This window comes from Aspergillus viridinutans (assembly GCF_018404265.1).
Source record: "Aspergillus viridinutans IFM 47045 DNA, scaffold_14, whole genome shotgun sequence".
Lineage (NCBI taxonomy): Eukaryota > Fungi > Ascomycota > Eurotiomycetes > Eurotiales > Aspergillaceae > Aspergillus > Aspergillus viridinutans.
Window position 1 is genome coordinate 244390 of NW_025091230.1, and position 26389 is coordinate 270778.

General features: G+C 53.7%; 15 protein-coding genes across 15 annotated transcripts; 4 read left to right on the top strand and 11 right to left on the bottom strand.

Moving 5' to 3' along the window:
• Positions 1-60: 60 nt before the first annotated feature.
• Positions 61-1537, bottom strand: Aspvir_003180 (uncharacterized protein; the record flags this gene model as incomplete). The annotated part of the gene is made up of 5 exons (XM_043274765.1): positions 61-126; positions 188-598; positions 652-767; positions 825-1006; positions 1080-1537. The coding sequence occupies 5 exons, from the start codon at positions 1535-1537 to the stop codon at positions 61-63; spliced, it is 1233 nt and encodes a 410-aa protein (XP_043130700.1).
• Positions 1538-1758: 221 nt separating this feature from the next.
• Positions 1759-3526, top strand: Aspvir_003181 (cytochrome P450; the record flags this gene model as incomplete). Its single annotated transcript, XM_043274766.1, has 4 exons — positions 1759-2574; positions 2631-2924; positions 2992-3269; positions 3331-3526. The coding sequence occupies 4 exons, from the start codon at positions 1759-1761 to the stop codon at positions 3524-3526; spliced, it is 1584 nt and encodes a 527-aa protein (XP_043130701.1).
• A 62-nt stretch (positions 3527-3588) lies between these two features.
• Aspvir_003182 (wax synthase family protein) lies at positions 3589-4918 on the bottom strand (the record flags this gene model as incomplete). The annotated part of the gene is made up of 2 exons (XM_043274767.1): positions 3589-4029; positions 4088-4918. The coding sequence occupies 2 exons, from the start codon at positions 4916-4918 to the stop codon at positions 3589-3591; spliced, it is 1272 nt and encodes a 423-aa protein (XP_043130702.1).
• A 237-nt stretch (positions 4919-5155) lies between these two features.
• Positions 5156-6106, top strand: Aspvir_003183 (uncharacterized protein; the record flags this gene model as incomplete). The annotated part of the gene is made up of 1 exon (XM_043274768.1): positions 5156-6106. The coding sequence occupies one exon, from the start codon at positions 5156-5158 to the stop codon at positions 6104-6106; it is 951 nt and encodes a 316-aa protein (XP_043130703.1).
• An 85-nt stretch (positions 6107-6191) lies between these two features.
• Positions 6192-7344, bottom strand: Aspvir_003184 (aldo/keto reductase; the record flags this gene model as incomplete). The annotated part of the gene is made up of 2 exons (XM_043274769.1): positions 6192-6880; positions 6936-7344. The coding sequence occupies 2 exons, from the start codon at positions 7342-7344 to the stop codon at positions 6192-6194; spliced, it is 1098 nt and encodes a 365-aa protein (XP_043130704.1).
• Positions 7345-7581: 237 nt separating this feature from the next.
• Positions 7582-9481, bottom strand: Aspvir_003185 (nucleobase cation symporter-1 family protein; the record flags this gene model as incomplete). The annotated part of the gene is made up of 3 exons (XM_043274770.1): positions 7582-8492; positions 8556-8982; positions 9041-9481. The coding sequence occupies 3 exons, from the start codon at positions 9479-9481 to the stop codon at positions 7582-7584; spliced, it is 1779 nt and encodes a 592-aa protein (XP_043130705.1).
• A 169-nt stretch (positions 9482-9650) lies between these two features.
• Aspvir_003186 (cytochrome P450) lies at positions 9651-11408 on the top strand (the record flags this gene model as incomplete). Its single annotated transcript, XM_043274771.1, has 5 exons — positions 9651-9722; positions 9781-10009; positions 10063-10145; positions 10201-10660; positions 10723-11408. The coding sequence occupies 5 exons, from the start codon at positions 9651-9653 to the stop codon at positions 11406-11408; spliced, it is 1530 nt and encodes a 509-aa protein (XP_043130706.1).
• A 61-nt stretch (positions 11409-11469) lies between these two features.
• Aspvir_003187 (dipeptidase) lies at positions 11470-12501 on the bottom strand (the record flags this gene model as incomplete). The annotated part of the gene is made up of 1 exon (XM_043274772.1): positions 11470-12501. One exon carries the CDS (start codon positions 12499-12501, stop codon positions 11470-11472), a length of 1032 nt encoding a protein of 343 aa, XP_043130707.1.
• A 463-nt stretch (positions 12502-12964) lies between these two features.
• Aspvir_003188 (uncharacterized protein) lies at positions 12965-14083 on the bottom strand (the record flags this gene model as incomplete). The annotated part of the gene is made up of 5 exons (XM_043274773.1): positions 12965-13122; positions 13158-13399; positions 13464-13547; positions 13603-13616; positions 13673-14083. 5 exons carry the CDS (start codon positions 14081-14083, stop codon positions 12965-12967), a joined length of 909 nt encoding a protein of 302 aa, XP_043130708.1.
• Positions 14084-14277: 194 nt separating this feature from the next.
• Aspvir_003189 (glutathione S-transferase family protein) lies at positions 14278-15172 on the bottom strand (the record flags this gene model as incomplete). The annotated part of the gene is made up of 3 exons (XM_043274774.1): positions 14278-14659; positions 14712-15018; positions 15094-15172. The coding sequence occupies 3 exons, from the start codon at positions 15170-15172 to the stop codon at positions 14278-14280; spliced, it is 768 nt and encodes a 255-aa protein (XP_043130709.1).
• A 214-nt stretch (positions 15173-15386) lies between these two features.
• Aspvir_003190 (uncharacterized protein) lies at positions 15387-17057 on the bottom strand (the record flags this gene model as incomplete). Its single annotated transcript, XM_043274775.1, has 1 exon — positions 15387-17057. One exon carries the CDS (start codon positions 17055-17057, stop codon positions 15387-15389), a length of 1671 nt encoding a protein of 556 aa, XP_043130710.1.
• A 453-nt stretch (positions 17058-17510) lies between these two features.
• Positions 17511-18824, bottom strand: Aspvir_003191 (uncharacterized protein; the record flags this gene model as incomplete). The annotated part of the gene is made up of 2 exons (XM_043274776.1): positions 17511-18544; positions 18602-18824. The coding sequence occupies 2 exons, from the start codon at positions 18822-18824 to the stop codon at positions 17511-17513; spliced, it is 1257 nt and encodes a 418-aa protein (XP_043130711.1).
• Positions 18825-19055: 231 nt separating this feature from the next.
• Aspvir_003192 (uncharacterized protein) lies at positions 19056-22386 on the bottom strand (the record flags this gene model as incomplete). The annotated part of the gene is made up of 8 exons (XM_043274777.1): positions 19056-19514; positions 19570-19982; positions 20050-20254; positions 20312-20500; positions 20698-20845; positions 20907-21953; positions 22013-22200; positions 22246-22386. The coding sequence occupies 8 exons, from the start codon at positions 22384-22386 to the stop codon at positions 19056-19058; spliced, it is 2790 nt and encodes a 929-aa protein (XP_043130712.1).
• A 334-nt stretch (positions 22387-22720) lies between these two features.
• Aspvir_003193 (NAD(P)/FAD-dependent oxidoreductase) lies at positions 22721-23777 on the top strand (the record flags this gene model as incomplete). The annotated part of the gene is made up of 3 exons (XM_043274778.1): positions 22721-23115; positions 23180-23486; positions 23538-23777. The coding sequence occupies 3 exons, from the start codon at positions 22721-22723 to the stop codon at positions 23775-23777; spliced, it is 942 nt and encodes a 313-aa protein (XP_043130713.1).
• Positions 23778-24231: 454 nt separating this feature from the next.
• On the bottom strand, positions 24232-26090 carry Aspvir_003194 (cytochrome P450; the record flags this gene model as incomplete). Its single annotated transcript, XM_043274779.1, has 7 exons — positions 24232-24433; positions 24484-24721; positions 24774-25373; positions 25427-25495; positions 25551-25638; positions 25689-25823; positions 25875-26090. 7 exons carry the CDS (start codon positions 26088-26090, stop codon positions 24232-24234), a joined length of 1548 nt encoding a protein of 515 aa, XP_043130714.1.
• Positions 26091-26389: the final 299 nt, after the last annotated feature.

A 26389-nucleotide genomic window follows, 5' to 3' on the forward strand; every position in this document is an offset into this window, starting at 1 on the left:
GAAGCAGTCTTGAGTTCTAGTAGACCATTTTTTTTTTGCAAAAGCCGATATCTCCTGTACCTATTCGCTTCCGCTCAAATACACCTCGATCAATCTTGTAACTGCATTGCCATAAACATTGTGTATCTGGCGAACATCCAGTTAGCCATCTATCTTTCATGCAGTCAAAAACGTAATCCTGTCCTACCTTGAATCGAGGATCGGCTGCTCGAAGAAGATTCTGGAACTGCTTCCTCGTTCTCTCCTTGGCAGAAAGCGTCACCATCATACACATATCCCCCCGTCTCAGGGTCAAATGCTGATCGCGAGACATTGCCTGCCCGTAGTCCGGTAGAACACCTTCATTGATGAGCAAAGCAGCCTTTGGTCCCGCCGCCTCCAGAGCCGGAACCAACGCCGCCAGGACCTTGACGCAGTCCTCGTCGCTGTGGTTATGCAGTGCGTGTTTGAGCAGATACGCTCGGGCATCGGTGACGGGCTGCGACTGGAAAAAGTCATGTTGTTGAAATTCCACATTATCCGCGAGCTTGTTGTCCCCTGTGTCTATTCCCGGAGGGACGAGGATATCCTGTACGACGAAGGAGAGACCAGGGAAGTGCTGTGGGTATCAGTATCTCATGGCTGCCGGATTAGATGAGAGGAGACGCTCACGTTCGCCAGGAATATAGAGACGTGGCCCATTCCACCCCCAACGTCGACAATCTTTCCACCGGCAAGGGCGGCCCAATTGTAGCAGTCACGGAGACTGATCAGGCCTTCGTCTTCCACTGTACGAGTGACACGATGTCATCAGTTTGTTCACCAGATACAGAAGAGCCACCCACAGGAAGATGCGCCCATCATGCCCCGGCCAAACCGGTCAGCCTTGCTTTTATACTTTGTGTAGAAATCGTAGATTGATACTCCAAATCTAGTGGCAAAGGGAGAGGTATTCACATCCTGAGTACGTGGGTTTTTGCGGATGGCATCGGCGGTGCTGGAAGCGGCCTGATACATCTCATCCATTCTGCACGAATAGGCCGCCAGATCAGTAATGGAATTCCTCACCGATTCAGCTATCTGCGTTCGCCTAAACTTACTGTATTCCCAGCGCCGCTCTGACAGACTCATTCTCCGCGATGAACCGGGAAAGTGGCGTATGGGCAAAAGTATCTTCCTGCGTTTCTTGGAACATGCCGTGAAGAGCCAGGAGACGCAGCACTCGGGCTACTCTGTCTTCGTCGATTCCTGCTTTTTCTGCCACCTGTGCCAGGGATAGTTCTCCATCTGCCGGAATGGCTGTGAACAGATCGAATTCCAATGCCACTTGATATGCGACCAGATCATAGTGGGTGAGCTGGAGGGTGCGCACAACCGATCGTGGGGAGGCTGTCAAAGATATCAACTCCTCTGCAGCCTGTTGGAGTTGGACGACAGACGTGCTCCATTCTGTGCTTGGGTCTGTGGCTTTACTATCGTCCCATGTCTCGACCATGGACTGGGCTATGGTCTGGATCTGGCGGACTTGCTCCAGGATCTGCGACTTGGTGACAGACATGACGGGTATAGTTTCAAAATGCAGCTGAATGGGAAGCTGTGTATTCGACTATGGCCGCGACAATTAATTGAATTCGTCTCCATATCTATTCACTACACTTTGTGCTGTATCTGTATTCGGCATCCGCCTCGGCGGCCGATTCCTTATGGTGCCTGTATGTATGCAGACAACCATGCAGGAAGAGATGGAGAACATCAATTGATTTCGTCTTGAACATCACAATGTTGGGATTTACTGGCCTGGGTCTGTTGACTCTTTCCGCTGCGCTCTACGGTTTGTATCTGCTCTGCCTGGCCATCTGGCGCCTCTACTTCCACCCTTTGGCGGGATTCCCCGGCCCCAAATTGGCGGCTCTCACGCTATGGTACGAATGCTATTTTGACGTCTTTCTGGTGAGGGATCCTTTCTGGTCAACCGTTCTTTCCCAGCTGCTAAGATTCGTCCACCGAAAGGGAGGCCAATACTTCAAGGAGATTGACCGTCTGCATTCGATCTACGGGCCCATCGTGCGCATCAGCCCGCATGAGCTTCACGTCAAGGATCCAGAGTGGTACAGCGAGCTCTATCCGCCAGGGAACCGCAAACGCGACAAATACGCCTGGTTTCTGTCGGAGGGCACCGACGCCACCAGTTCTGCTACCGTGCATCATCATGTCCATCGCCAACGCCGCTCTACACTGTCCCCCAGTTTCTCCAAACAGTCGATCCTCGGCCATGAGGCCACGCTGATTGAGCCCGCAATCTCATCAGTGTGCGAGTCTCTGGATGAGTATGCTCGCCAAGGAACCCCCGTCGTCCTGGGAACGGTCTTTGCCAGTCTTACAGTGGACGTGGTGCTGCAGATCTGGTTTGGTGCGTCACCCGGCCAGACGAGACGTTGGGATTTCTTCCCTTCGTGGACCGAAGTGCTGCCGCCGCTGCTTGGAGGGTCGCATTTCCTGCGTCACTTTCCGCAGGCGTTTCTGCTATTTGGCCTGTTGCCTTCGTCCGTCGTCAAGGGGAGGCCGGATATTGCGTTTATTTTCAATCTGCAAGAGGTTCGTTATTTTTCCCGGGGGGCAGTGGAGGTACAGACCCAGCTAAGCGTCTCAAGTCTTCTGCAAATCTAGCATCTTCCGCCATGCGATCCGAAAAGCCGTCCGTCCTGCGCACTTTGAGATCCAGCGCCCTTCCCGCCAATGAAAAAAGCGAAGACCGACTGTCTGCGGAAGGCTTTAGTTTCGTCATGGCGGCCGTGGAAAGCACCGCGCAGACCCTCGCGTCGACGCTGTACCATCTTGTGGACAATCCCCCTATCCTGCAAGAGCTGCGAGCGCAGCTGGAACAACTGCTGGAGGAGAATCAGGGTCAGTTGTCCTGGACAGCGCTCGAGCAGCTGCCGTATCTTGTATGCTCTCGAGGCCCCTCAGAAACGTTGAGATGATGAGAATTTACTAATAGAATATCTACCGCAGCGTCACATCGTCATGGAGGGAATGAGGGTCACATCCTCCGTCACGGGCCGACTAGCTCGCATTGCTCCAGATGAGGTTCTCCAGTACAAGGATTGGACTATCCCCCCTGGAACACCAGTCAGCATGGACCATCACTTCACGCATTTGGACCCCTCTATCTTTCCTAATCCTAGGCGGTTCGATCCCGGCCGGTGGGATGCCGCTGCATCGGCGGGGAATCCATTGGACCGGTATCTGCTGCCATTTGGTCGTGGGAGTCGGATGTGTATTGGTATCAAGTACGGATAACCCTTTTTGACATGATGATGATGCGTGAGTTCTGACGAGTTTCGTATCTAGTCTGGCCAGAGCTGTCATCTACCGCGCGCTGGCCGCCTTGGTACTGCGTTATGACATGGAGTTGTTCGAGACTACGAGAGAGGATGTGGATATCGTGCGGGATAATCTGATGGGCGCGGTCAAGGCAGGGTCTAACGGAGTGCGGATGAAGCTGTCAGAGAGGAAAGGGAATGGCCTAAAGCTAGATAACCCTTAGACAGTAGGAACTCAAAGCGTACATGCTATCAGACACGTCCCCATATAGATTGATCAATAAGTTCAAGTGGCACACGCCGCAAGATACGGCACCAATGGCCTCATCACAGTGCCCGGAAGAAGAGGTTCCTCCAGGTTCTTCATCTTCAGCATGATATCGAGGAAAAAGGGCAGCGAGAAACCAAACCAACAAACTGCCCACGCATGTCCCAGCCATCGATGCCATCGTCGGGGCGTTGCAGCCATTCCCGGGGCTATCCGCTGATACAGAAACTGTACGAAATCTTCCAGGGTGATAGCCGCCGCCTGTAGAAGGAAGAATTTCACAAAGCCTACACTGCGCTCGCTGAAGCTGAGGTTCATAGGCGCTGGGATGATGTAAATAGCAGCCCAGTGCATAAGGCCGCTGATGGCAAAGGATAGCCAGAGACGAATGTACGTGCGAATGGTTCCGGGTCGGAGATGCAGCAAATCACAGAAAACCCCTGTGTACACATTCACTGTCTGTTTCGCCGTCAGTTCCCGGGTTCTTTTTCGCCAAATTGAAACAATCACTGCTTACTCGTCGAATCATCTGATGCCAGTATTTCCCCCAGAAAGCCCGAACAGTCGTAACCTGCGACAGGCGGCCAAAGAACGGCGGCCAGTCGGCCGGTTGGCTGATTCCCAGCACAACCCAGAGGATGGCTCCTCCGACATATTGCAGATTCATGAACGTGTACGGAATCATTCCCACCGTCGCGGTCTGGTACAACTGACAGGCAAAGTTGGGATGCCGCGTGGTCAGCGTGCGGCTATCAACGGGGCCTCCATGGGCCGTTGTATAGAAGTTGAGGATAGCCAGGTGGCTCAACATGTCGGCCATGCAGAGCAACCGGATGAAGGTCAGCACACGATCTGCCAGAAACCGCCACTTCCCCGGACTCCTCCCCAAGGGTTCCGCTGGGATATTTGCGACCTGGTAGTTCCACCGAATGCCTCGCAGATTGAACCAAATAACAAACGCCCAGACGAGCTTGGAGAAACCGAAGGGCGCAAAGCTCATGGCCTCCTGTGCTGGGCGATCCACTCGCCAGAAACCCGCCTCTGGACCGGGACTGGGGGCAGTGAGCAGCTTTTCCAGCACGTTAAGGTAATGGGGCCATGCGAGGGAGAAGAATTGCGCCAGCTTGGGATCGTCTGTGAACCGGTTGACGTTCGCAAGGACGGCGAGGATGACGATAGCGCCTGAAAATACTGTCTTGCGGTTTCGGAAAGGTGGCGAGCTCAGCGCTGCCATCTGCACGAGAAAGAGCAGGATATGCGGCACAATGGAGCCATCGGCAGGGGTTAGCATGGCGTTGCGCTCATCGTACATTTTGGCCGAATGGAGCTTGTCGTTCGGAGTGTTCATGGCTGTAGCTTGATAGATTGGTAGATACCTCAAAGTACATCAATCCTTATAAGAATGACTCTTGGTGACTTGTAGTTCACGATATATGCCTGTGGTGGCCGGTCAGTGCAGTTCGGGGGCCGATGCGGAGAGCCGAGGTGGGAATATAAATATATTTCTATACATATTTCCATAGCACAAACACAACAAGCGGACTATCCTGTCACGACTATCATCGTCTAGTTCGAACCATTGATAATGTCTCCCTCCTCAACACCTACAGCCGACGTACTCATTGTCGGGGGAGGATATGCTGGCTTGGCTGCAGCATCCACTCTCTACCGGGCCACTCACTCTACCATCGTCTTTGACTCGGGCCTATTTCGAGACGACAAGGCACCACACGTTCGACTGCTGCCCGGCTGGGATGGTACAGAATCCTCAAAATACAGGCAAGCAGCCCGTGCAGAGCTGGAAAACACTGGTCTCTGCTCCTTCGTCAATGCGCAAGTGACCACAATTGCACAGCAGCAAGGACAGGACTACGAGTGGCGGGTGACAGGTAGCGATGGGCAAGAATACCAGGGCCGGAAGGTGGTGCTCGCAACGGGAACGGACGAGATCTATCCTGATATTCCCGGCTACAAGGACTGCTGGGTGACGGGAATCTTTCCGTGCATGTTCCAGTTCGGGTACGAAGAGCGAGGCTGCGCGTCCGCGGGGATCTTGGTCGTAGATAAATTGGCCTCGGTGCTTCCCCAGGTGGTAAAGCTGGCCGGCGATACACGCAAGTTCGCCCGCCAGGTCGTTCTTTATACCAACGGAGACGAGAAAGTGACGGCGCAGCTCCAGGAACTCACCAAGGAGGTTGACTACCTGTCGATTGAAGCTCGGAACATCCGGCGTTTACGCAAAGGGCCGAAGAGAGCGGAGGTTACGGTCGAACTGGAGGGTGGCGATGAGAGGAAAGAGGGATTTCTCGTGCATCAGCCATGGACTCAGCTGCGAGGAACTCTGCCCGCGCAGCTGGGAGTCGAGACAACGCCCATGGGCGATATCCGCGTGGAGCATCCGTTCCCGGCCACCAGCGTCCCTGGCGTCTACGCTGCTGGGGATTGTGCCTCTCCTTTCAAAAACGCTTCCATGGCCATTGCGGCAGGGGTGTGTGCGGGAAATGGTGTAGCACGCGAGCTCCCTGCAAGTATCTAAGCCGATCATGATTCTACTCTTCACTGCTAGAAATTGAACTCGTTGTTTCCTGCACATATATATCCGATAGCCCCACCAATGATGTCTAGGCATGTCCTGAAATCGCCCTGGGCCGGTACAGTTCCTCCAGATACTTCTCCTCTTCCGTGGTCAAAGTCTTCTTACAGGCCGCAGCCACCTCATCAAGCATGTTCTCCAACCGCATGCCCACCACGGGGCTGGTCACCCGCTTGTTCAGCCAGGCCAGCGCCACATCGACCATCGTCCAGCCCTTACGATCAGCCAGTTCCTCTACCCGGCGGATAATCTTGTGATCGGGGTCCTCGCTCACACCGATATACCGCGACCCATTCACCAGCTCGTCCTGCGCTCGTCCCGTGGTGCCAGACAGACTATCCTGCAATCGACGGGCCAGAAAACCACGGCACAGAGGGGCCCAGGGGATGATCCCCACCCCGGTCTGGTTGCAGAATTTGTTCATCTCGCGCTCCTCTTCACGGTAGAGCAAACTGTAGTGGTTCTCCATGCAGATAAACTTGGTCCAGCCGTGGCGTTCCGCGCAAAACTGCATCTGGACAAACTGGTACGTCCACATGGAGCTGGCCCCGAGGTAGCGCACTTTGCCTGCTCGCACGAGATCGTTGAGGGCTTCCATGGTCTCCTCATATGGGACTCTGTCATCGCCGCGGTGGATCATCAGAACATCGATGTAGTCCGTTTGCAGGCGGTCGAGACTAGCCTGGACGTTTCGAAAGATAGATTGACGAGAAAGACCTACATATCGCCGGTTAGAATGTTGCTCTCTGCACAGGGAAGAGAGATAGCATACCGGACTGATTGACGTATTCCTTCGTTCCCCTGAGAGGCCCTGCATACGCCATGGCATTATCGGCATGCTCTCCCACCGTACAGAACACTTTGGTGATGATCACCACCTTATGCCGCGGAATCTCGTACTTCCTCAGCGCCTTGCCGATGATTTTCTCGCTGTCCCCGTTTGAAAACACATTCGCCGTATCCCAGGTGTTGATGCCTCGGTCCCATGCGGCCTTGAGCATTTTCATCGACTCCTCTTCCTCCAGCACCCAGTCCCACACCCAGTCCTTCCGGCCGAACCCCATGCATCCCAGAATGGGGACGGAGACCTTGAGCCCGCTTTTGCCTAGCTGGCGGTAGGTGCATATGGTCTCGTTGACATTTTTCTGGTAGTGGAACGGGATCGCAACTTCCATCGCCATGGTGACTGGACTTACAATTGATGGTACGGTGTGTTTGAGTCGAAGGACAGACGCAGAGCAGCAGTACTTTAGTAAACGTGCAAGGTTTAAGAGTCTCATTAATCTTCGAATCCTCCTTTTTTGAGGAGGACATCGGGGTCCGAGACGGTGACCGGGCTCTTGCATACGAGACGAAGGGAATTGTCTATCTCAGAATCCTCGTCTATCCGTCATGCTATCCATGTCTCAGGCCCGTCCTCACGACCACCCCTTGCTTTCCTCGAGATCCACCGATTCCCCTTGGTTACTATCAGAAACAGGAGTGGTCGATGGAGATGCACTATCTGGGTCAATTCCAAGCGCCCGCGCCTCCGCAGTTGTAAACGTCCCAAACCGATCATCATGGTCCATCTCACCAAGCCCCCGAGGCGGAAAGACCACGTTAAGAGCGCAATGGGTTACAAAGCTGATACAGAACCCCAACACAAAGGCAATCTGGTAGAGGTGCCCCACGTCGGTTTTTAAGGTAATCCGAGGCTGCACCGCATGTATAAAGCCAGGCATGAGCGGCGCGAAGCCGACGGCCCACGCCACGAACGCGCGCCAGTTCACCCCATATACATAGTAGTATACTCCCTCGCGCTTGATGCTATAGAGATCGGAGAGCTTGATGCGCTGCCGTCGTAGGACCCAGTAATCGGCGATCTGGATTCCGCAGATGGGTCCGAAGAATACGGTGAACCCGGAGATCACCATGAGGAATATCGACGCGGTGGACAACAGTTCCCAGGGGCAGAAGGCCATTCCCAGCGCCAGTCCCAGATACGCTCCTCGCCGGATATTCAGGAAAGCCGGGAACAAACCGCAGAGGTCGATTCCCACCGAGTACGCATTATCGACTACCACCACTGCCAGTTGGCTGATGGTCAGGCCCAGTCCTGCAAATGCGGCCGCGGCTCTCGTCGAGGAGCGGTACTGGCCGTTGGTCAACCAGGTGAGAATGAGGACTGGCGGGTTCCAGATGGCTTCGCCGTAGATCTGCTGCGTGGCAGAGGACACAAGACAGCCAAATAGTGGCATGATGGTGCCGACTAGGATGAATGCCACGGCCTGTCCCCAGATCTGGTCGCGCTCTCGTCTGGCAAAGCGGGAAAAATCAGGCTGGCTCACTTTAGGGCTTTGTCAGTAGGGGGGCGCCTTGTCCCCTGTTCTCGGAAATGGTAAAGACGTACTCAAAGCTGGCGCCACTGTGCCAATTACAGCATTGATTCCTCCGAGCATTGACCAGCCCAACTGGGAAGATGTCATCGGCATACCGGGCTGGGAAAGCAACGGTCCAGCTCCATGCGCGGTGGCCAAAGCCCAGATCAGGATCGCGAGGATTGTGATCAGCGTCAGGATATTCATCACTGCCATGGCCTTTGGGGCGCGCTCAGGGCGCACGTAGATGAGCGGAACGCATAGGGCAAGGAAGACGATCCAGCTCACCAGCTGGGCCGTGGTGACATGAGAAGACTCCGGGATGGTGTTACGGAGGTGCAAATACGAGGGGAATATGGCGCTGAGCACGGCAGTAATGCATAGTCCCCCGTTCCAGGACTGCACCGCAAATCCAACAAGTCCCAAGAGAATGCGGAGGAGGATAGCGCCGTATGAACCCTGCGAGCAATCAGTTGGTGCTGTTCGTTAGGGGGCGGTTGGGATTTCTGTAACTGACTCTCATTCCCCAGACGATGCGAGAAAAGACGGGAAAGCCAATGTGCCATCGTGAACCGACTGCGCCATTTAAGATGGCAACGGTGGCAATGAGAATCCGGCCAAGGATGATGCCCACCATCGCCTGCCATACAGAGAGACCGATGGCCACCAAGGACGAGCCCAGCTGGAAGTTACTCAATCCCATCATCCAGATGGCCCACCATCCCAGGTATGTCGTACCGCTCCATCGTCGGCGAGAGGGTGGTAGTGGGCGAATGTCGTCGTTGATCCATGCATTTGCGGCCGTCACGGACGGGTCATGCAGGCGGCAGGAGGATATAACCCTGTGCAAAATGCTAGACTTCTTTTCCTCCGAAATCATATTGTCCTCCTGGTCATCAATTATATCGACAGTCTCCTTCAGTTTAGGGTTCACAGCAGACGAACAGGGATATCGCATTATAACAAGCCATGGAGATGCTATGTACGGAGCCCGAATACGAAATAGCCCTTTTTTGGCCGCTGTCGGTGGCCGATGTTAGCTATCTCACTATAATAACCTAAGCAAAAGCCGGATAAACTATTCCAACATAATAAAGAAGGTAGAATCTAGACCATACGCAAGCGCCATGGCGATTTCCTTTACAATTTGGAGTCTCAATGGCTTGATTTTTGCTGCCGAGGGTAGCATCATTGCCGGAGTAAGTATAGTAAGCTCTTCCTCCTGTCAATTACCGATTAATTTCATATAATATTTAGATCCTTTTCTTCATCGGAAAATGCATCTACAACCTCTTCTTCCACCCCCTGGCGTCATATCCAGGTCCATGGCTCGGCCGCGCCTCGCGGTTGCATTATATTTATCACCAACTGGCTGGCGATCTCCCATACAAGACTCTCGACTGGCACAACACCTACGGCGAGGTCGTCCGGGTGGCTCCAGATGAGCTGTCCTACAATTCGAGTCGCGCTTATCACGATGTCCATGGTATGGGCTTAATTCCCGGCGGCTGAAAGCATGCAACTAACCATCGGCTGCAGTATGGCGAGACAACGAGCTGCGCAGCGGTTTGGAGAAGGACAAGACATGGTATTCTCAATCAATCAATTCCGTGCCTGTCATTGTAGGTATCCATCCATCCTGTTGATTCGAGTTTGCCTTCTGAATGGCGTTGTCAGGTCACAGCAGAAAACAAAGATCACAGCCGATTGAGGGGAATCATGGTCCATGCCTTTTCCGACAGAGCACTGGCCCGTCAGGAACCACTGATCACTTCCTATGTTGAGCTTCTCATTCGCCGTCTTCGCGAGCTTTCCACCGACCAACCGATCGATATGGTTCCCTGGTTCACCAGCACGGCCATGGACGTCATTTTGGACCTGTCCTTTGGCAAGTCCGTCGGGTGTCTGGAGAACACGGTCAACGGAGAGCTGCATCCCTGGGTCCGGTTGACCAGCGGCCATGTCAAGCAGGGGTTGTATGTTCAAGCATGGCGCCGTCTGCCTGCCTTCATATCACGAAACGCTGTTGTCAATCTGGTGTTGGCTCGGATCGGACGGGTCTGGATGGAGCAGTTCCAGGTGACTACGCGAATGGCCCGCGAGCGTATCGCTGCCGGCACAGGAAGAGAAGATTTCGGTAACTCTTTCTATATATATATCCATGTAGACACAGGGAACTGATTCTGATTCCATCTCTAGTCACCCACATGCTCCGCGAAAACTCCGAAAAAGACGGCATGACAATTCCGGAGCTGGAGATCGCCTCCTCCATCTTCATGACAGCCGGCAGCGACACCAACGCCACCCTAGTTTGTGGCTGTCTCTACTATGCGCTACGGGACCCCAAGATCTGGTCCAGGCTGGCAAACGAGATTCGCGGTTCTGTCACCCAAGAATCGGAGATGACTTTCACCCGTCTTCAGAAGCTACCCTTCCTCAACGCTGTCATTGAAGAAGCTCTGCGCGTTTACGTCGTCGTCCCCACTACGTTCCCCCGGCGGACTCCCGCAAGAGGCGCCACGATCTGTGGCCGCTTTGTCCCAGGTGACTACGCCGTGGGTATGAACGGATATGCGGCCGCGCTGAGTGAGAAGAACTTTGCGCGCGCGGGCGAGTTCCATCCGGAGCGGTGGTTGGCAGAGCCTGATCCCCGATTTGGACGAGACGACAAGAAGGCGCATCAGCCGTTCTCCACGGGGCCGAGGAATTGCCTGGGGAAGAGCATGGCGTTGGCTTTTGCGAGAAGTGTAATTGCTCGACTAGTGTGGAACTTTGATGTCCAGCTGGCACCAGAGAGTCGGGATTGGGCTGCTAATCAGGATGTCTATGTTATGTTTGTCAAGACACCGTTGATGTGTTGGTTGAAGCAGAGAAACAGTACCTAGGATAGCGTCAACTAGGCTACAGCAATTTCACTGGTCAACCTTATACGCTTACGTATCATATCTAAGAGAAGAATGGCTTCACATCATCCTCGAGAGGCAATTCGTCAGCCCGTGATGCAGCCTCGTCCTCCACGGCCCGTAGAACCCGCAGAACATTGCCGCCAACCACTCCGGCCAGTTCCTTAACTCCCACCCCCCGACGGAGCAGGAGACTGATAAGATCTGGATACTTGCTGACGTCTTCCAGCCCCCTGATCCCCGCCGGCATTCCGTCAAAATCCGACCCCAGTCCGACATGCCGGTAGCCGATCAACTCGCCAATGTACTGGATATGATCGGCGACATCCTCAATGGTGGCGCGGTCCGGATCGTCGCACCGCGTGTAGGACGGGTAGAAGCTCACCATGACGACTCCATCATTCCTTTTCAGTTTCCGGAGTATGTCGTCCGGTACATTGCGCTCATGCGGGCATAACGCGTAGGCGGAGGAATGCGAGAAGATGACAGGTGCAGTTGTCACGTCCAGGGCGGCGAGCATCGTCTCGTAGCTGACGTGCGCCAGATCCACAATCATTCCCAGGCGGTTCATCTCGCCGACTAGTATGCGTCCTGCCTCAGACAGTCCGTTGTGGAGTGGTCGGGCCGGGGTGGCGCTGTCGGCGAAGGCGTTGTGGCATTCGTGTGTCAGTGTGGCATATCGCACGCCTAACCTGTGGTATAGACGGAGAATGCTGGCACTGTTGGCGATCTGGTGGAGGCCTTCGATGCCCATGACGCTGGCGATACGGGCCGGCTGATTGCTAAATGTCTCCCATACGTCTGTGCTGGAGTGGACCAGTGCCAGCATATCGGGCTCAGCACGGACTAGCCGATTAACCAGATCAATCTGTTGCAGTGTGTCTCGTTGTATCTCAAAATACGTCTCGTCTGAATACTCATTGGCTGTCTTTGGGCTGCCCGTCTGGTTGTCAGCTATGTGCTCGCTGGCGGAGGGAGGAGAAGCTCTACCATTCCACATAAACACTCCAGAATTGACCTCGCAAACGGCCCCGAACAAGACGGGGGAAATCCACCTGTCCAAAGAGTGGGCCATCGTACGTGAAGTTTTCCTGATAGATGTGATTCTGGTAGAACGCTCGGATCCAGATTGGAAAGTCATTATGCCCGTCTACACTGGTCAGCAACCACTCCACAGGTACAGGTAACAGATCTCGCTAGGGATTACCTATCAGAGGAGCCTGGCGAAGGACATCTTCTACAGTCGGTGACTGCCGTAAGCAGGCTCCGTTTGTAATGATCTGCGCCCCAAAGACAAGAGCAAGTACAACAGTTATGGCCAGCAATCTTATCCAACCTGGTCTGTGAGTCGACCGGAGAGTACGAATTTGTGATTCATTCCCGGAGATCTTTTCAGTATCCATTGCCAGCTATTGATAGTTGATGGACGTGGTAAGTACTAGACCACTATCCTCATCTACTCAGTCTACATATAACTTCAGAGGCAACACGAAGACAGCTATCCCAGCACCAGCGGACCGACCGGCCACCGAAACAGGTTACACAGGTCGAGATCCATCTGCTGCTTCGTCAAACAGAGCAAAACACCGCACCTCGATGCTTTCGCGAGGGGGCGCATCTGCAGGCGTTTCTGGGTGCTTGAACGCGGCATGCGGGCACACTGGAACAACCAAATCAGCGCTGGATGCAGCTTTCTCTGGCCAGTGCCAGTCAGTCAGTCGGAGAACGTACGCTTAGCTTCAACTCCCTCCTGATTATCCCAAATCTTAATCATGGTCACCTCATCCGTCCGTTGATGGTCCAAGTAGTACCACCGCTGCTCATCAGCGTGGCCAAACGTGACCGTCTGGCCGCGATAGTCGTCGGCTTTGTCAAGCAAATCCGTCGGATAGATCAGGTTTGGATCACAAGTGCGATAGTCCATGGTGGCGAGGGGCCAATCCTCTACGGGGCCGCGGAGAGGGCGCCAGATACTGCCATCGAGTTCGTATTAGGGCCGTAGATTCTATGCTTTGTCGCTCATCACGGGAGACTTACTTGATCATAATCACCCGGTTCTTGAGGACCTCGTTATGATCGGGGACGTTCTGCTCCAATCGGCGGAGAGCGCCTTTTGTCGATCTATGTCCACCTCTCAGTCAAGTTGCGCTCTGCTAGTCCCCTTGTTTACACTCACTGGTCACAGTGCACCTTGGGATCACAGCGTCAGTAACTCATCGTCGGCAACAGCTAAGGGACAAACGCACCATAGTTGCTGGTTGCTCCTTTCCTGTCGGATTCTCATACGTGCCCAATTCCGGACGTCGTTTGCGCGAGGTATGGTCAAAGATGATCACCCGGGAGGCACCCGTCTCCCTCTTGACGAGCTGCTCGATGTGGGAGTAGTACACCTTGCGGACTTTCTCTACGTCGTTGTCGCGGAGAAGCTGCAGTATCTCCGGCGTTGCGCCTTCCGGGTCGTCCCTGTAGGCGAACCCATGCTGGTCAAGGGTGAAGCTGTCCTTTGTCGGCCGTGCATCCGTAATCTGAACTGGACAGTCGACCCATTCGAAGTTCATGTAGTCGTATCCCGGGGGTGCATTGGTCCTGATGAAGGGTATTCCCTTGTTCTGGGACCACGGTTCGATGAACCGCATGACTGAGGTGTATGTTGCCATGGTTGTGTAGTTTGTGACCGCAAAGATACTCTTTTTTTGCTGCTCTGGATATGTATAAGTGATAGATAGGATACGTTCATGTCCATTATGGTTGCACTTATATGCTAGATACGTACATTGATCGGTCCCCGGTCACTGTCCGGCTCCCGATTGCACTGAGTGGCATGATTTCAATCAATCTGCTCCTAGCTCATCTATTCGGCAGACTTCAGCATCGCCGCCTGCTCCTGCGTCATATCATGTCCAAACGTCTTTGCTCTGGCCATGATCTCCTGGATAGCCGGGCGGGTCAGCATCCGCTCCGCCCACGCCTGAATATGCGGCCAGTCCTTGATATCCACGCCGAGGAACGTAAACATCCACGGCATGGCGAAGGGAAAGTAGGATAGATCCGCTAGGGTTGGCCGATCCGGGAGGGCAATGTAGTTCTGTCCGTCCTTCGCAAGGCGCTTATTCAAAATGTCCCATTGCTTCAGAGTGTTTTCGTGCAGTTTCGCAATGGTCTTGGGCAGCTGGACCGGGTTCTTGCGAGTCGGGTAACCACGCAGGAAGTAGAGCCAGTACTTGGCAGTGGGACTGTGCATTTTTCAGCTCCTCGTCAATGCCTGTCGTTGCCATACGAACTCACCCGATTCCCGCGGTCTGGTATGCCACCCAGGTAAAGACGGCGGCTCTCTCCGCGGCGGTGCGCCCTTTCCATTCTCCCTCGGCATCATATCGATCGGCCAAGTACTGAAGACAGGCGGTTCCCTCGAAGACATTGATCTGTTCGCCTGTTTCGGGGTCCTGGTCCTTGAGCGCGGGGACCATCCGCTCCGGGTGGATTTTGTAGGCCCATTGGGAAGTGGTGTCGATGAGCGAGAGAACGTGCGGGATCTGAAGCTCTTTTGCTAGGATCAGGGGCTTGATGTAGTTAATGTAGGAGGTTTCGTCCGCTGGAATCAGCAGGTCAGCCTTTTTCTTTCATGTCTGATCGATTGTCCTGCCTTTGATGATGTAGAGGACGACACGGTCATCAGCTGGGGCATCACCAATGATGACTTCGCCACGGTTCTGCTGGGATTGATCGGTCACAGTCTCGATTGCCATGTCTGCTCTTTATGACACGAATGGAACAACGTCTGTTTAGTTGGATGAGAGACGACTGATGTCTCCTATTACGTTGCTTGGTCTAGATTAAGTACAAGGAAGGCCCCGTCGCGTCGGTGACCGACGATGCTCGGCTCCAGACAATAGAATGGCTTACTTTTGTGAATTGGAGCGGAGTGGAATGGTGGCTACAGGACTAACACTCTAGTATACATCACGATTCTGTATCGACAGCCTTCTCTGTGTCCCTTTCTGGACTCGCCTTCAGTGTGCCCTGACTGCTCTTGGGAGGCCGCTGCAGAGCCACCAGCACTAGTCCTAGAAGTGCAAACGCCATTGCTCCCCACCACGTCGCGCGGAGCCCAGTTTCATACAGAGCGATTACTTGGTTCTTGGTCACACCTTGGAAAGATTGCACAAAGGACTTGCTAGCCCTGACATACGCTCCTCCGCCCTGCAGCATCCCGCGCTCTGACACCGGCACGTCATCCAGATGGTTGTCAACAGTCTGGTCGAAAATAATAGAAGGGATGGTCATTCCCCAGACGAGCGCAAAGCTGCGAATGAAATTAAAGAGCGCAGTCACCGCTGTCAGATCCGCCGGGTCAAACTGCGCCTGTATGGCAGGCAACAGCGTGGCGAGCAGTAGTCCGTTCCCTGCGGCAACGACAATCTGGAGCACGGCGTGGACGGCGGTCGACGAGGAGGCCGAGAGCGTGGTGAATACACCGAGGCCAACAGCCATGAGGGAAAAGGCGAGCACGTTGATGAGGATCGCCAGCGGACCGGGGAGCATGGACACCACTATACCGCCGACGATGGAGAAGACTACCATGCCGACAATCGTGGGCATGAGATCGAATCCTGCTCGCTGCGGAGAGAGTTCCAGGACAGCCTGGAAGTAAACGGTGAGGAAATAGTTGATCCACATAATGAGCATGCTCTGGATAAAATTCTGCGCCTGCAGGGAGACCGCCGAGAGCTTGCGCAGCAGTCGGAGGGGAATGAGTGGGTGTGCACAGAAGTAATGTTCATACACCGCGAATCCCACAAACCCGCAGAATCCAATCACCAGTGGTGCGACGATTCGAGCCGAGTCCCAGGGGTACATCTTTCCCCCCATCGTCAGGGGCAGCAGGATGGCGATACTGGCAGCGGGGAGCAGGAAATTACCCAGCCAGTCGAATCGGCGCGCTGTGGCTCGCAAAGAGGTCGCTGCATCTCGCTGCTCTGCCGTCCGTCGTGCAAGCATGGGAAACAAGAAGACAATGGAGGCTCCGACAATGGGCAGATTCATCCAGAAGATCCAGCGCCAGGTACTATGGTCGACGATCACTCCGCCAAAGACGGGGCCGAGCAATAGGCCCAGACACGACGTGGCCATCACCATGCCCAGCATCTTCGGCCGCTGTGGCAACGGCACGATATCGCTGATGACCAGCTCGGCCACCAGGGGAATAGCACCGCCTCCGATTCCTTGTATCAATCGTCCGACCAGAATTGTCGCCAGTGAGTGCGCGGCCCCGGCGACGGCGCTCCCGACAGCGAGGAAAACGAGGCTGCCCAGCATGATGGGTTTGCGGCCAAATACCTCGGCCAGCCAGCCCACGAGCGGTTGGAAGATGGTCGACGCCAATGTGTAGCTGTTTGTGACCCAGACGTATTGCGTCGTATCGAGCGAGCGGGAAATGCTGGGCAATGCCGTGACCACGATACTGCCTTCCATGGTCACAGCGAAGCCGCTGAGGCAGAGAGTCAGGAAAAGCACCCAGTATCGCCATCCCATGGGCTCCGGAGCAGTATCAGTTGAGTCGTTTCCCATAGGCGATGGAAGCTCATGCTTCTCATCACGAGATGCGTCGTCACTGGATGCATGGTCCGCCATGATGCTATCTCACATTCGTCGACACGATAAGGAAGAGTAACGACCAACGTGCAAGAGAGTAGAGTTTCATTTTGGAAAGAACGAAACCGGTCTGGATAGTCTCATGAGTCAAGGGAGGGGAAAAAAGGGCGCTTGAAAAGTCTCCGGGTAAGTCTCCGAAGTAGACAGGGATCGGTGACCGATCCCTGTCTGATGATCTGCACAAACTAGTCCCAGCCCGATCATATGCAGGAAGATCATGACGTGTTGTTTCTGTCTACTCATCTGTTATTGGCTATCTTATTTCCAGAGCTATGTTCATTCGGTTTGGCTATTCAGTGGTAGGACTTGGCTCCTCTCCGTAGTCCCCTCGTAGAAGCCATTCTCGAATGCACATTCACAACATATTCTACTATCCAAATGAACATAATCCGTAGGTATAAATTAAATCAGCTAGCGCTGAGCGTTTGAGACTCATACACCGTTCAGCTGAACATTGTCGGGCCGCATGTCAATAGCGCAGGGCCACGCATTCCGCAAGGGATAGATGCCCTCAATCCTCCAGCCACTCTGCTTCGCCAAATCCCTCCATGAAGCTTCTGTCCGTTCCAGCCCGTTGGCAGCGATCATCATGTTCAAGTCGGCATACCGCGAGAGACGCGAAGAGCGCCCATCCGCCCTAATGCAGTCCATAACAATGAGCCGACTTGTTGCCCCAGGAACAATGGCTTTCCGAATATTGCGCAAGATTGCCAGGGCCTCGGGGTCTCTCCAGTCATGGAGGGTCCACTTCATCGTGTAGACTCGAGACGGAGGGATGTTCTTGAAGAAGTCCCCTCCGATGAGATTCTCCTGGGGCACTCGGCCACCCAGATCGGCAAACTGCCCATCTGGAGTATGGAAGAACGGGGTGGAGTGTTCGATAACATGCGGCAGGTCGTAGATGCCGCCCTTCATTGTCGGATGTGCTCGTAGGAGCAGCGCGATCAGAGCGCCGCCGCCCCCGCCGATATCGATGATGGTTTCCTTGGCCACCTCTTCCCATGGATAGTCGGCCAGGATACCAGGTGCTTGAGCAGTGGCGCCAGCGCCCAGGGTGCGATGCAGCTGAGGCACCCAGCCTTGCTCGTTGAAGTAGGTGAACATATCCTTGTCGGTATCGTAGTTGATCTGTGCTGGCGAACGTGTGGCGTCCTTGCGTATAGATTGGGGAATTCCTCGGGCCATGTCGTAGAACTGGTTGCCGTACAGGTCCACCCAGTTATGCCATTGCATCCAGTGATCGCGCAGCAGGAGCATGGAAGTGTGATTATTTGCGTATGTCACCATAGCCGGGTCACGCTCGAAGATGCCGTTGTTCTGCAAAACATTCATGATCTGCTCCAGCCGGTCTGCACGCGCACCGCTCTCCTCGGCTAGCTTGTCTATTGTCAATGGGCCCTTGTCGCGGAGGATATCAGCGATTTTGAGCTCCACGGCTGCGCAGAGGCATTTTGTGCTCATGTAGCCTCATGTTGAATTCCAGTCAGTCGGTCGTTCTGTCAGGATTTTGGCTCTCAGCTTACCGAGGAAATGGTCAGCGAGGACAAGTGGACCAGGCTCGAGCATCTGCTCAATTGAGTGTAAAAGATCAACAGTCCTGGCCGACAGAATGCTCAGCTCCTTGTCCGGGAGCACTCCACGTTGCCGGTTATGGAGACGTGAATGCAGCTCGTCACGGAGCTTACCCCGGAGGAGATTGTGGACAGAGTCCAGATGGCCATTCAGGCTTTCCAAGACATATTCCATAACGTACGTCGGCGGAGTAATTCAGGTGCGAGACTTGCAAGCATGGCAGGGTGATCTTAGTACATCTACAGCTTTAAATATACCTCTACAGCTGGGTACAAGGGTTAAGCAGCCGTCGGGCCCCGATCCCTTCTTTGATGGACATTCTCGATCCCCGATTATACCTACACTGAAAATGCTTGTAATGAGCGATCAAATTCTTAGACCGGGCTTGATACAATGCGATTCGCTCTACTGGGCCGATGGAGGCCGCACGCCCAGGGCTAGGGCCAGCCGATTCAGACCCTCAAGCAGTACTTCTGGCTTGACTGCAAATGTGATTCGCACCCATCCCTTCTCCGACTCAATGCCATGGTAGGCCTGTCCTGCGCTTACCAACACACCTGCCGCTTTGCACCGTAGAACCAGCTCCTTCTCCTCGTCCCAGCTCGTAACTGCGTTGCCCAACCGGGCAAAAACAAAGATTCCTGCATTGGCTGGGATGTATGCGAATCCGTTTTCCTTCATCCATCCAGTGAGTGTGGAGTACGCGAGTGACAGCCTCTCCCTGTTGAGTCGCATCAACTGGGGTGTAAGAGGGGAGCACAGCAGATTCTGGGTGAAAATGGCTGCAAGTGAGGAAGTCTGTGTGTTGGACGCTAGGGACACTCCAACAATTACCTTGGGGTTATGTTGGGACACAGTGCATCCCTGTGGCATTCAATTGGAGTCAGCTGTGTCAGGCTTGCTGGGGCAAAGAACGTACCAGTCGAATTCCACTGGACCCAAAATCCTTGCTTATGCTCCAGATGACGTGTACACGATGCGGAGCGCAGTCTAATGCCACTGGATTCAGGGATAACGCCGAGACGAAGGGAGGGAGGCCCTTTGAGTCGGCAGAGTCGAATATGCTCAGAGCGTATACTTCGTCCGATATCAGGTGGAGATCATGTCTCTCGCAGAACTGCAGGCAAGCCTCGATAACCTCGCGAGGATAGCATTGTGCGAATGGATTGTGAGGGTTTGTCAGGACGAGGGCTTTTACTGGTGAAGTGGCATTTTCGATAGCCTCCTCTAACGCGACCAATAAATCCAAAGAGAAGGTCCTCGCAAAGCTGCTGCAGTTCACTGGTAGTGGTGTGACCGATGCTCGAACGCGGAATTGAAAGTCGAATCCGTCTGAAGGATAGGATATAAGTATGATTCCAGAGAAACATCGACAACGGTCTACTGTGTAGTAACTTACTCCAGTACGGTGCTGGAACGAGGACTGCGTCTCCCGGGTCGCAGATCGTGTAAAGCAATGCATCTAAACAACTGGCTGCACCCGGAGCCGTGGCAATATGTGCGGTTTGGACTGGCTCATGTGGGTCGAAATGCTCGTTCAGGAAGCTTGCGAGGCCGTCGACCATGCTGGGATCTCCAGAGAAACCATTGGGATAGGACAGATGCTGCAGCAGGATTGGTATCAGCCTTGGCTGCTAAACTGGTTATGGGACACTTCTCACGTTGGTGGTGAGGTCCGCCTGGATACTACTCTTGCAGATATCGATCAATTCGTCGCGGATCAGCCAGTTTTCGGCAGTCGATAGGTCAATATTGGGATTATCTGCGCGGGTTCTCTCAGCTACGGCGTCCTGGATCTTGGGCATGATAGCCTCGACCACCGCATGAGAGCGAACCGAGATTCCATTGTTCTGCGGCCGGACCATTGTGTAGATATTCAGATGTAGTCATTCAAATTTCAACCAAGTGCGTGCACTGGGCAGAATAGAGCACGTCAAATTCAGATATACTATATATAGCATCTCGGACCCCGCTATGCTCGGTGACCCCGGTGTCGATACCCAGGCATCGCATGCCGAGAGAATCAGTCTTTCTAGCCCCGTTTTACACAGCAAAGGTAGAAGTCTGGATGGGTAATCCAAGACTCTTGATCTCGGGTCCAATCGCCCTCTTCCCGTAACGACAGGTTATACTGCTGGAGAAGGTATACCAACGTAGCCCGAATCACGGCATCCGCCGCGTACTTGCCCATACACCTAGAAGATGGACGGACAAATCAGCAACGCCAAAAAGAGGTCACGTAGATGGAAAACTCACTGCCGAGGCCCGAAGCCGAATCTCCAGAATGAATACCTCAACTCCACATTCTTACGGTCAAGAAACCGTTCCGGACGGTAGGTCTCGTTGTCAGGAGCCCAGTAGGGACCGCGAATATTGAGAGCATAAGCATCAACAACAAAATTCGTCTTGGCCGGGATGCGGAATCCTCCGACTACCCGCTCTGTTGGTGCGGACTGGGGAACCGAGAATGCCGCGAGTGGCTTCAGACGGCTGGATTCGAGAATGCATGCTTGTAGGTAGGTTGAATGGCCTTGGAGATACTTATTCAGGCTCCCTGTTCCTGTCGCTTCGTTCATTTCCTCTCGAAGCTTCCTCTGGCAGTCCGGGTGCGCGGCCACAAACACAAGGTTCCATGAGAGGCCGCCAGTAGTGACATCCAGGTTGGCAAATAGGGCCTCATCCAGCGTTTGCAGGAGCTGATCTTCACTAATCTCCCTTCGATCGACGGCATCGTACATCTTTGCGATTGGAGCAGGTTTCTCGGCCTTTCGTGCCTGTGCCACTACGTCCCGGTTGAATTGTCGCCAGCGGCTCTGGAAATCCTTCAACTCCCGATTTGCCTGCGTAGGCAGATACCGGGACCAGCTGAACCGCGCAAGTCCACCACGGATTGCATGCTTCATGAGATTCTCCCGCAGTGGAGCGAGCCGCTTCAGCTCCTGGACCAGGTGCCACGGCAAGGGTCCGTAGAACAACTCGCAGACCACCCAGAAAGGTAGCATCTTCAGGTCATGCGCGGGGTGAATTAGTCCTCTAGCTAGGGATCCAGTGTCGTCAAGTTCCAGCTCCTGAAAGAAGGCGCGCACGATCTCTTGAATCCGGTCGGTTTGAGCCACGCACGCCGGGTGCAGGAAGGGAGGTTGGGTGACTGCTCGAACCCATTGCCACTGCGGTGGGCTGATCAGACCCACGCATTTTCCTAGTAGCTCTCCCAGTAGATATCCGGAGTTGTTATTCACCGCTTTGGTATGTCGGTCAGAATCGAAAAAGACCGGTTGGAGGTGCTCCGGGCGTGTGAGGACACTTTACATCCAACCTCAGCTCTCCTCCTTCATCTTTCTTGCGCTTGTACAAAGACTTACACCTCAGGCTTGGTTCCACTCCAAATCCGGTAGATACTTCCAAAAGCTTTCTCCCAGCGCGGACTGTTCTCAATCCCTTGTAGGAATTTGGCCGTGTCTCCTTGTCCATTAGGCCAGCGATATGCACACGAGGGTAAGTCCTTTATGCCGTCTGCGCTTTTGATGGGATAGCACCAGGACAAGTACACCTATACACGTTAATATCTGTTGCCTTTCCCTCCGGAGGAACTAACATTGATCGGTGCGGAAAGCACATTGAGTAAAGGCTGTGGGAGGATCCCCGGGTATGCCGCCTCCAGCACACCCAAGAAGAAGCCTAGAAAGGGTCCGACAACGGCCAGACCCAACGGATGGGCCAGAATCTCAGAAATCATGATACTCGCCTGAATGATCCCAGTACGGTGGTGGTAGCTCGTCTACAAAAAGTAGTTTCGGTTCCTCATCAGGGAGCTCTGGAAGAGCATTCCCTTTGCCGGCTCATCGATGGGACCGAAATTATGTCCACGAAGCTTGAAGAGATGCCGAGTGGGCTACTCGGCCTCCGAATGACTTTTATACTCTGACGTCTACCGGTATATATTGATACGTACTTAGTGACACCCCGATCACTGCGGGGCTTTGTGGAGGACAAATCCCTCTTCGGACAAATTGTACAATTTACAGTCAGTTACCCATTACCACGCCTCTCTGCCAATGCGCCAGCCAATTATGGAAACGCTCTTTGACGTCCTCATCGTCGGCGGCGGCCCGGCAGGCCTGTCCACCGCACTAGGTCTCGCCCGCCAACTTCACACGGCCGTGATCTTCGACTCCAACAAGTACCGTAACGATGCCGCAAGCCGGATGCACAATGTGACCACGTGGGACCATCAGTCTCCCGCTGACTTCCGCGCCGTGGCCAGGAGAGAATTGCTGAACCGCTACAACACCATCCAGATCCAGAACACCGAGATCAAAGAGGTCCGTCAGACCGGTAACGGCACCTTTGAGGCGATCGATGCCGCGGGCCAGGTCTGGGAGGGACGTAAATTGGTCCTCGCCGTCGGCGTCCGGGATATCCCTCCTGATATTGACGGGTATGCCGCGGCTTGGGGGCATGGAATGTAAGTCTCGCTACCTAGACGGACTGTTGTTCCATTGTAGGGATGTGCAATGACCTTGCCATAGATTTCACTGTCTTTTCTGCCATGGCTGGGAAGAACGTGGACAGGAATCGGTCGGCGTGCTCGCCATTGGCGACTGCGCTGCCATGGGCCCGGCCATGCACCTTGCTCGGATGGCACGACGGCTGTCGGAGAAGGTCACAGTGTATACGGATGGCGCCGTGGAACTGTCTCAGACGCTCGAAGAGCCCTTGAAGCGCGAGGGGTTTGAGCTCGTCACAACGCCGATTGCCAAGATCAACAAGGAATCGGGGCACGAGGGTGTCACAGTTGACCTGAACGACGGAAGTACTCGCAAGGAGGGTTTCTTGGTATGTCCTCCCGTCCTATCATGTTATGATACACCACTCATCAATCTGAAGGTCCACAAGCCCATATCAGAGGTGAACGGTCCCTTTGCTCAGCAGCTCTCTCTCCAGCTCACGCAGGGCGGCGATATCTCGGTCAAGCCTCCTTTCTACGAGACGACCAGCGTGCCAGGAGTCTTTGCTGTGGGGGACTGTGGATCAGTAGGGAAGGCTGTTGCGCAGGCCACGTCCACCGGCTTGTGGTGTGCGTCAGGTTTGGTGGCTCAACTGCAGGCGCCTGTCGCAAAAGTATGACTTCGTGGGGCATAGGTTGTTCAATTAGCTATTTTATCCCCTTTGGTATATGAGCTGTATCATCTACGGCATATAAATGCCAACTGTCGCTCATAGTCTCCATGATAGCCAATGTAGCATTCTACGTACATCAAATAGCAGTGAATCTCAATAAACCGGTAATGGAAATCTAGGAGAGAGCATTATCGGACACCGAGTGCCATCTTAGCAATAGCATTATAGCTATACAGTCTCACACTAAGGAGTAAGGACTAAGTAATTCCTGCTCCATCTGCCAGTACGATACGCTTGCCAAAAACCTGACCTGCGTTGTCCAGATCAAAGGACACAGGATAAGTCAGACGTAATTCACGTTTACTTTTTCGATTGCATGAAACCAATATGCCTATTTCTCTAGCTCAGATACTATCACAACCACCCAATCTTCTCCAGAGGTGATATCGCTAATTGTAGCTCAAGCTTCTGCTCTCCGTTTGATGCGAATCTTCTGTTCAGGATTAGGCACCAGCTGACCCTCAATGCACAGACTGGGAGGTCTCTCTGTGACATTGCCTTCCCATTCAACCAGGTAGTCTAGCATGAGACGGCAAAATACCAGCTTCACCTTGCGAACAGCGTAGAAGCGGCCCACGCAGGCATGCTTTCCGTAGCCAAATCTGCCAAGGGTCAGAGAGAATTTTTGGGAAGAGGCAGAGAATGGGCTTACGCAAGGTTCGTCTTGGTTACTGTTGCCGAATTATACAGCTGCTCGCGGGAATCAGAGGACGACTCCTTCTGACTTGCCAGGCGTGCAAATCTGAACCCATCAAACTCATATGGGTTGTCGAAGTTGGCGCTGTCGCACATAATGGCGCGCGAGGGGAAGGCAATCCGCGCGCCAACGGGCAATGTGGTTCCGTCGTGGAACTGGAAGGGCTTTCCCATGATGGTTCGTGCGGCCGTTACTAGATTTCCTAGTTTAGTTTGTCTCGAGAATGCCTTGATAAGTGTACATACCAGCGCCGTTCGGATAGAGGCGGTTTGTCTCTCGCAGGAAGCTGTCGACGAGGGGGATGTTGTTCAGCATCTTGTCGGTCCAGCCATGCTCGGCAATGGCGCTGCGGATTTCCTCCCTCATCGGCTCCAGATATTCCGGGTACGTGAGGACCTGATAGACCATTTGTGTCAGCAGCCCTCCTGGTGCGCCGCTGCCGGCCCAGAGATTCTGAAGGATCTGATGTGCCAGTCGCTCCGGTGTCCTTTCCTTGTCCGATGGTGCCAGCTCAATCGTGAATTGGACCATGTCGAATGGCTTGGGGCCGGTGGGGTCGCGCTTCATCTCATCCAGGCGCTTTTCGATCACGGGGATCAAGAGACGAATTAACTGGTTCAAGGTCCTGCGGTGAGCGAACGAGCCGATCCAAGAGACCGTCTTGCGGAATGGTCCCAGCGAGAGAGTCGAGAGCATGACGCCGTTCATGAACACGGATTCTGAGAACTTCATGGATAGCTTGATATACTCGGGATCGCGACAGATTTCCTCCCCGATCAGGATCCGACTGGTCACGCGGTGCATCAATGTTGAACAAATCTGAAGCGCATTGTACGATTTCCAATCTAGCCATTGTGTTAGGACGAAGAGAATCAGCCAGGAGTCACAAGTCACGGACCCTTTGCGTCACCCAGCTCTGCAGAGAATGTGTGGTCACATTCATCAACCAGATACGACATCGCTTTTGCTATTCATCAATCAGACGATGGCTGTTTGGCCGAGTGGGAAGGGTGGCCACAAACGTAATTGGGGATTCAGCCGTCTTTTGACCGCATCAATCATTACGTTGGTGCTGTACAGGTCTCCAACCGACGCTTGAAGATGGAAAGCCTAGAAAACCTGTTAGATTTAAGACATTTCGAGTGGAAGGCCTCAATTACATCGCTCAGGCTCTGGAAGAAACTCAGGCTATCGAAATCCGCCTTGCGAAGGTCGTCCAGATACTTGGCCGGCATGAAAAGGCAGTCAAGCCCCCACCAGTTGATGACAAAGGGCTTTTCTAGGGCTTTATTGACCTGCTAGTGTCAGTATTATACGGACGAGGCCAAAGAAGAGAGAGTATCTACCTGCAGGTAGCCCTGCTCGACAAGTTCATCAATGTGCCATCGTATCGACTTCTGCCCGGACAGCAGTGATAACATGCGAGACTTCCCCAGCCGATGCGCTTTATATATCCTCTCAGGAGAAAACAGAAGGGACAGGAAGAGGAATGACAGGAAACTCGCGGCTATGGGGAGATACACAGGTACTCTCTCTAGGACGGTTGAGGTAAAGACTGCCATGGTGTTCTGCCGGTGACGACGTGTGCTATCCTTAAATCTGTAATCAGAGAAAAAGAGAATGTGAAATCTGCCATACCCTGCATATATTTATCCTTAACATTCGTCTGAATGTCTGATGTTCCACCCAGTCAAAACCAACAGACTAAGATGTTGATCGGGGACCGATGTCAACTCCGACACGCCGAATGCACTGGGACTCGGTGATAGTCAATAAGCAGTGGTCTGATTGATCCCATATCATACTGAAACAATACTGTGAATTTCTGATCTTGGATTTATCGTTGGAAAAATGATCAAGT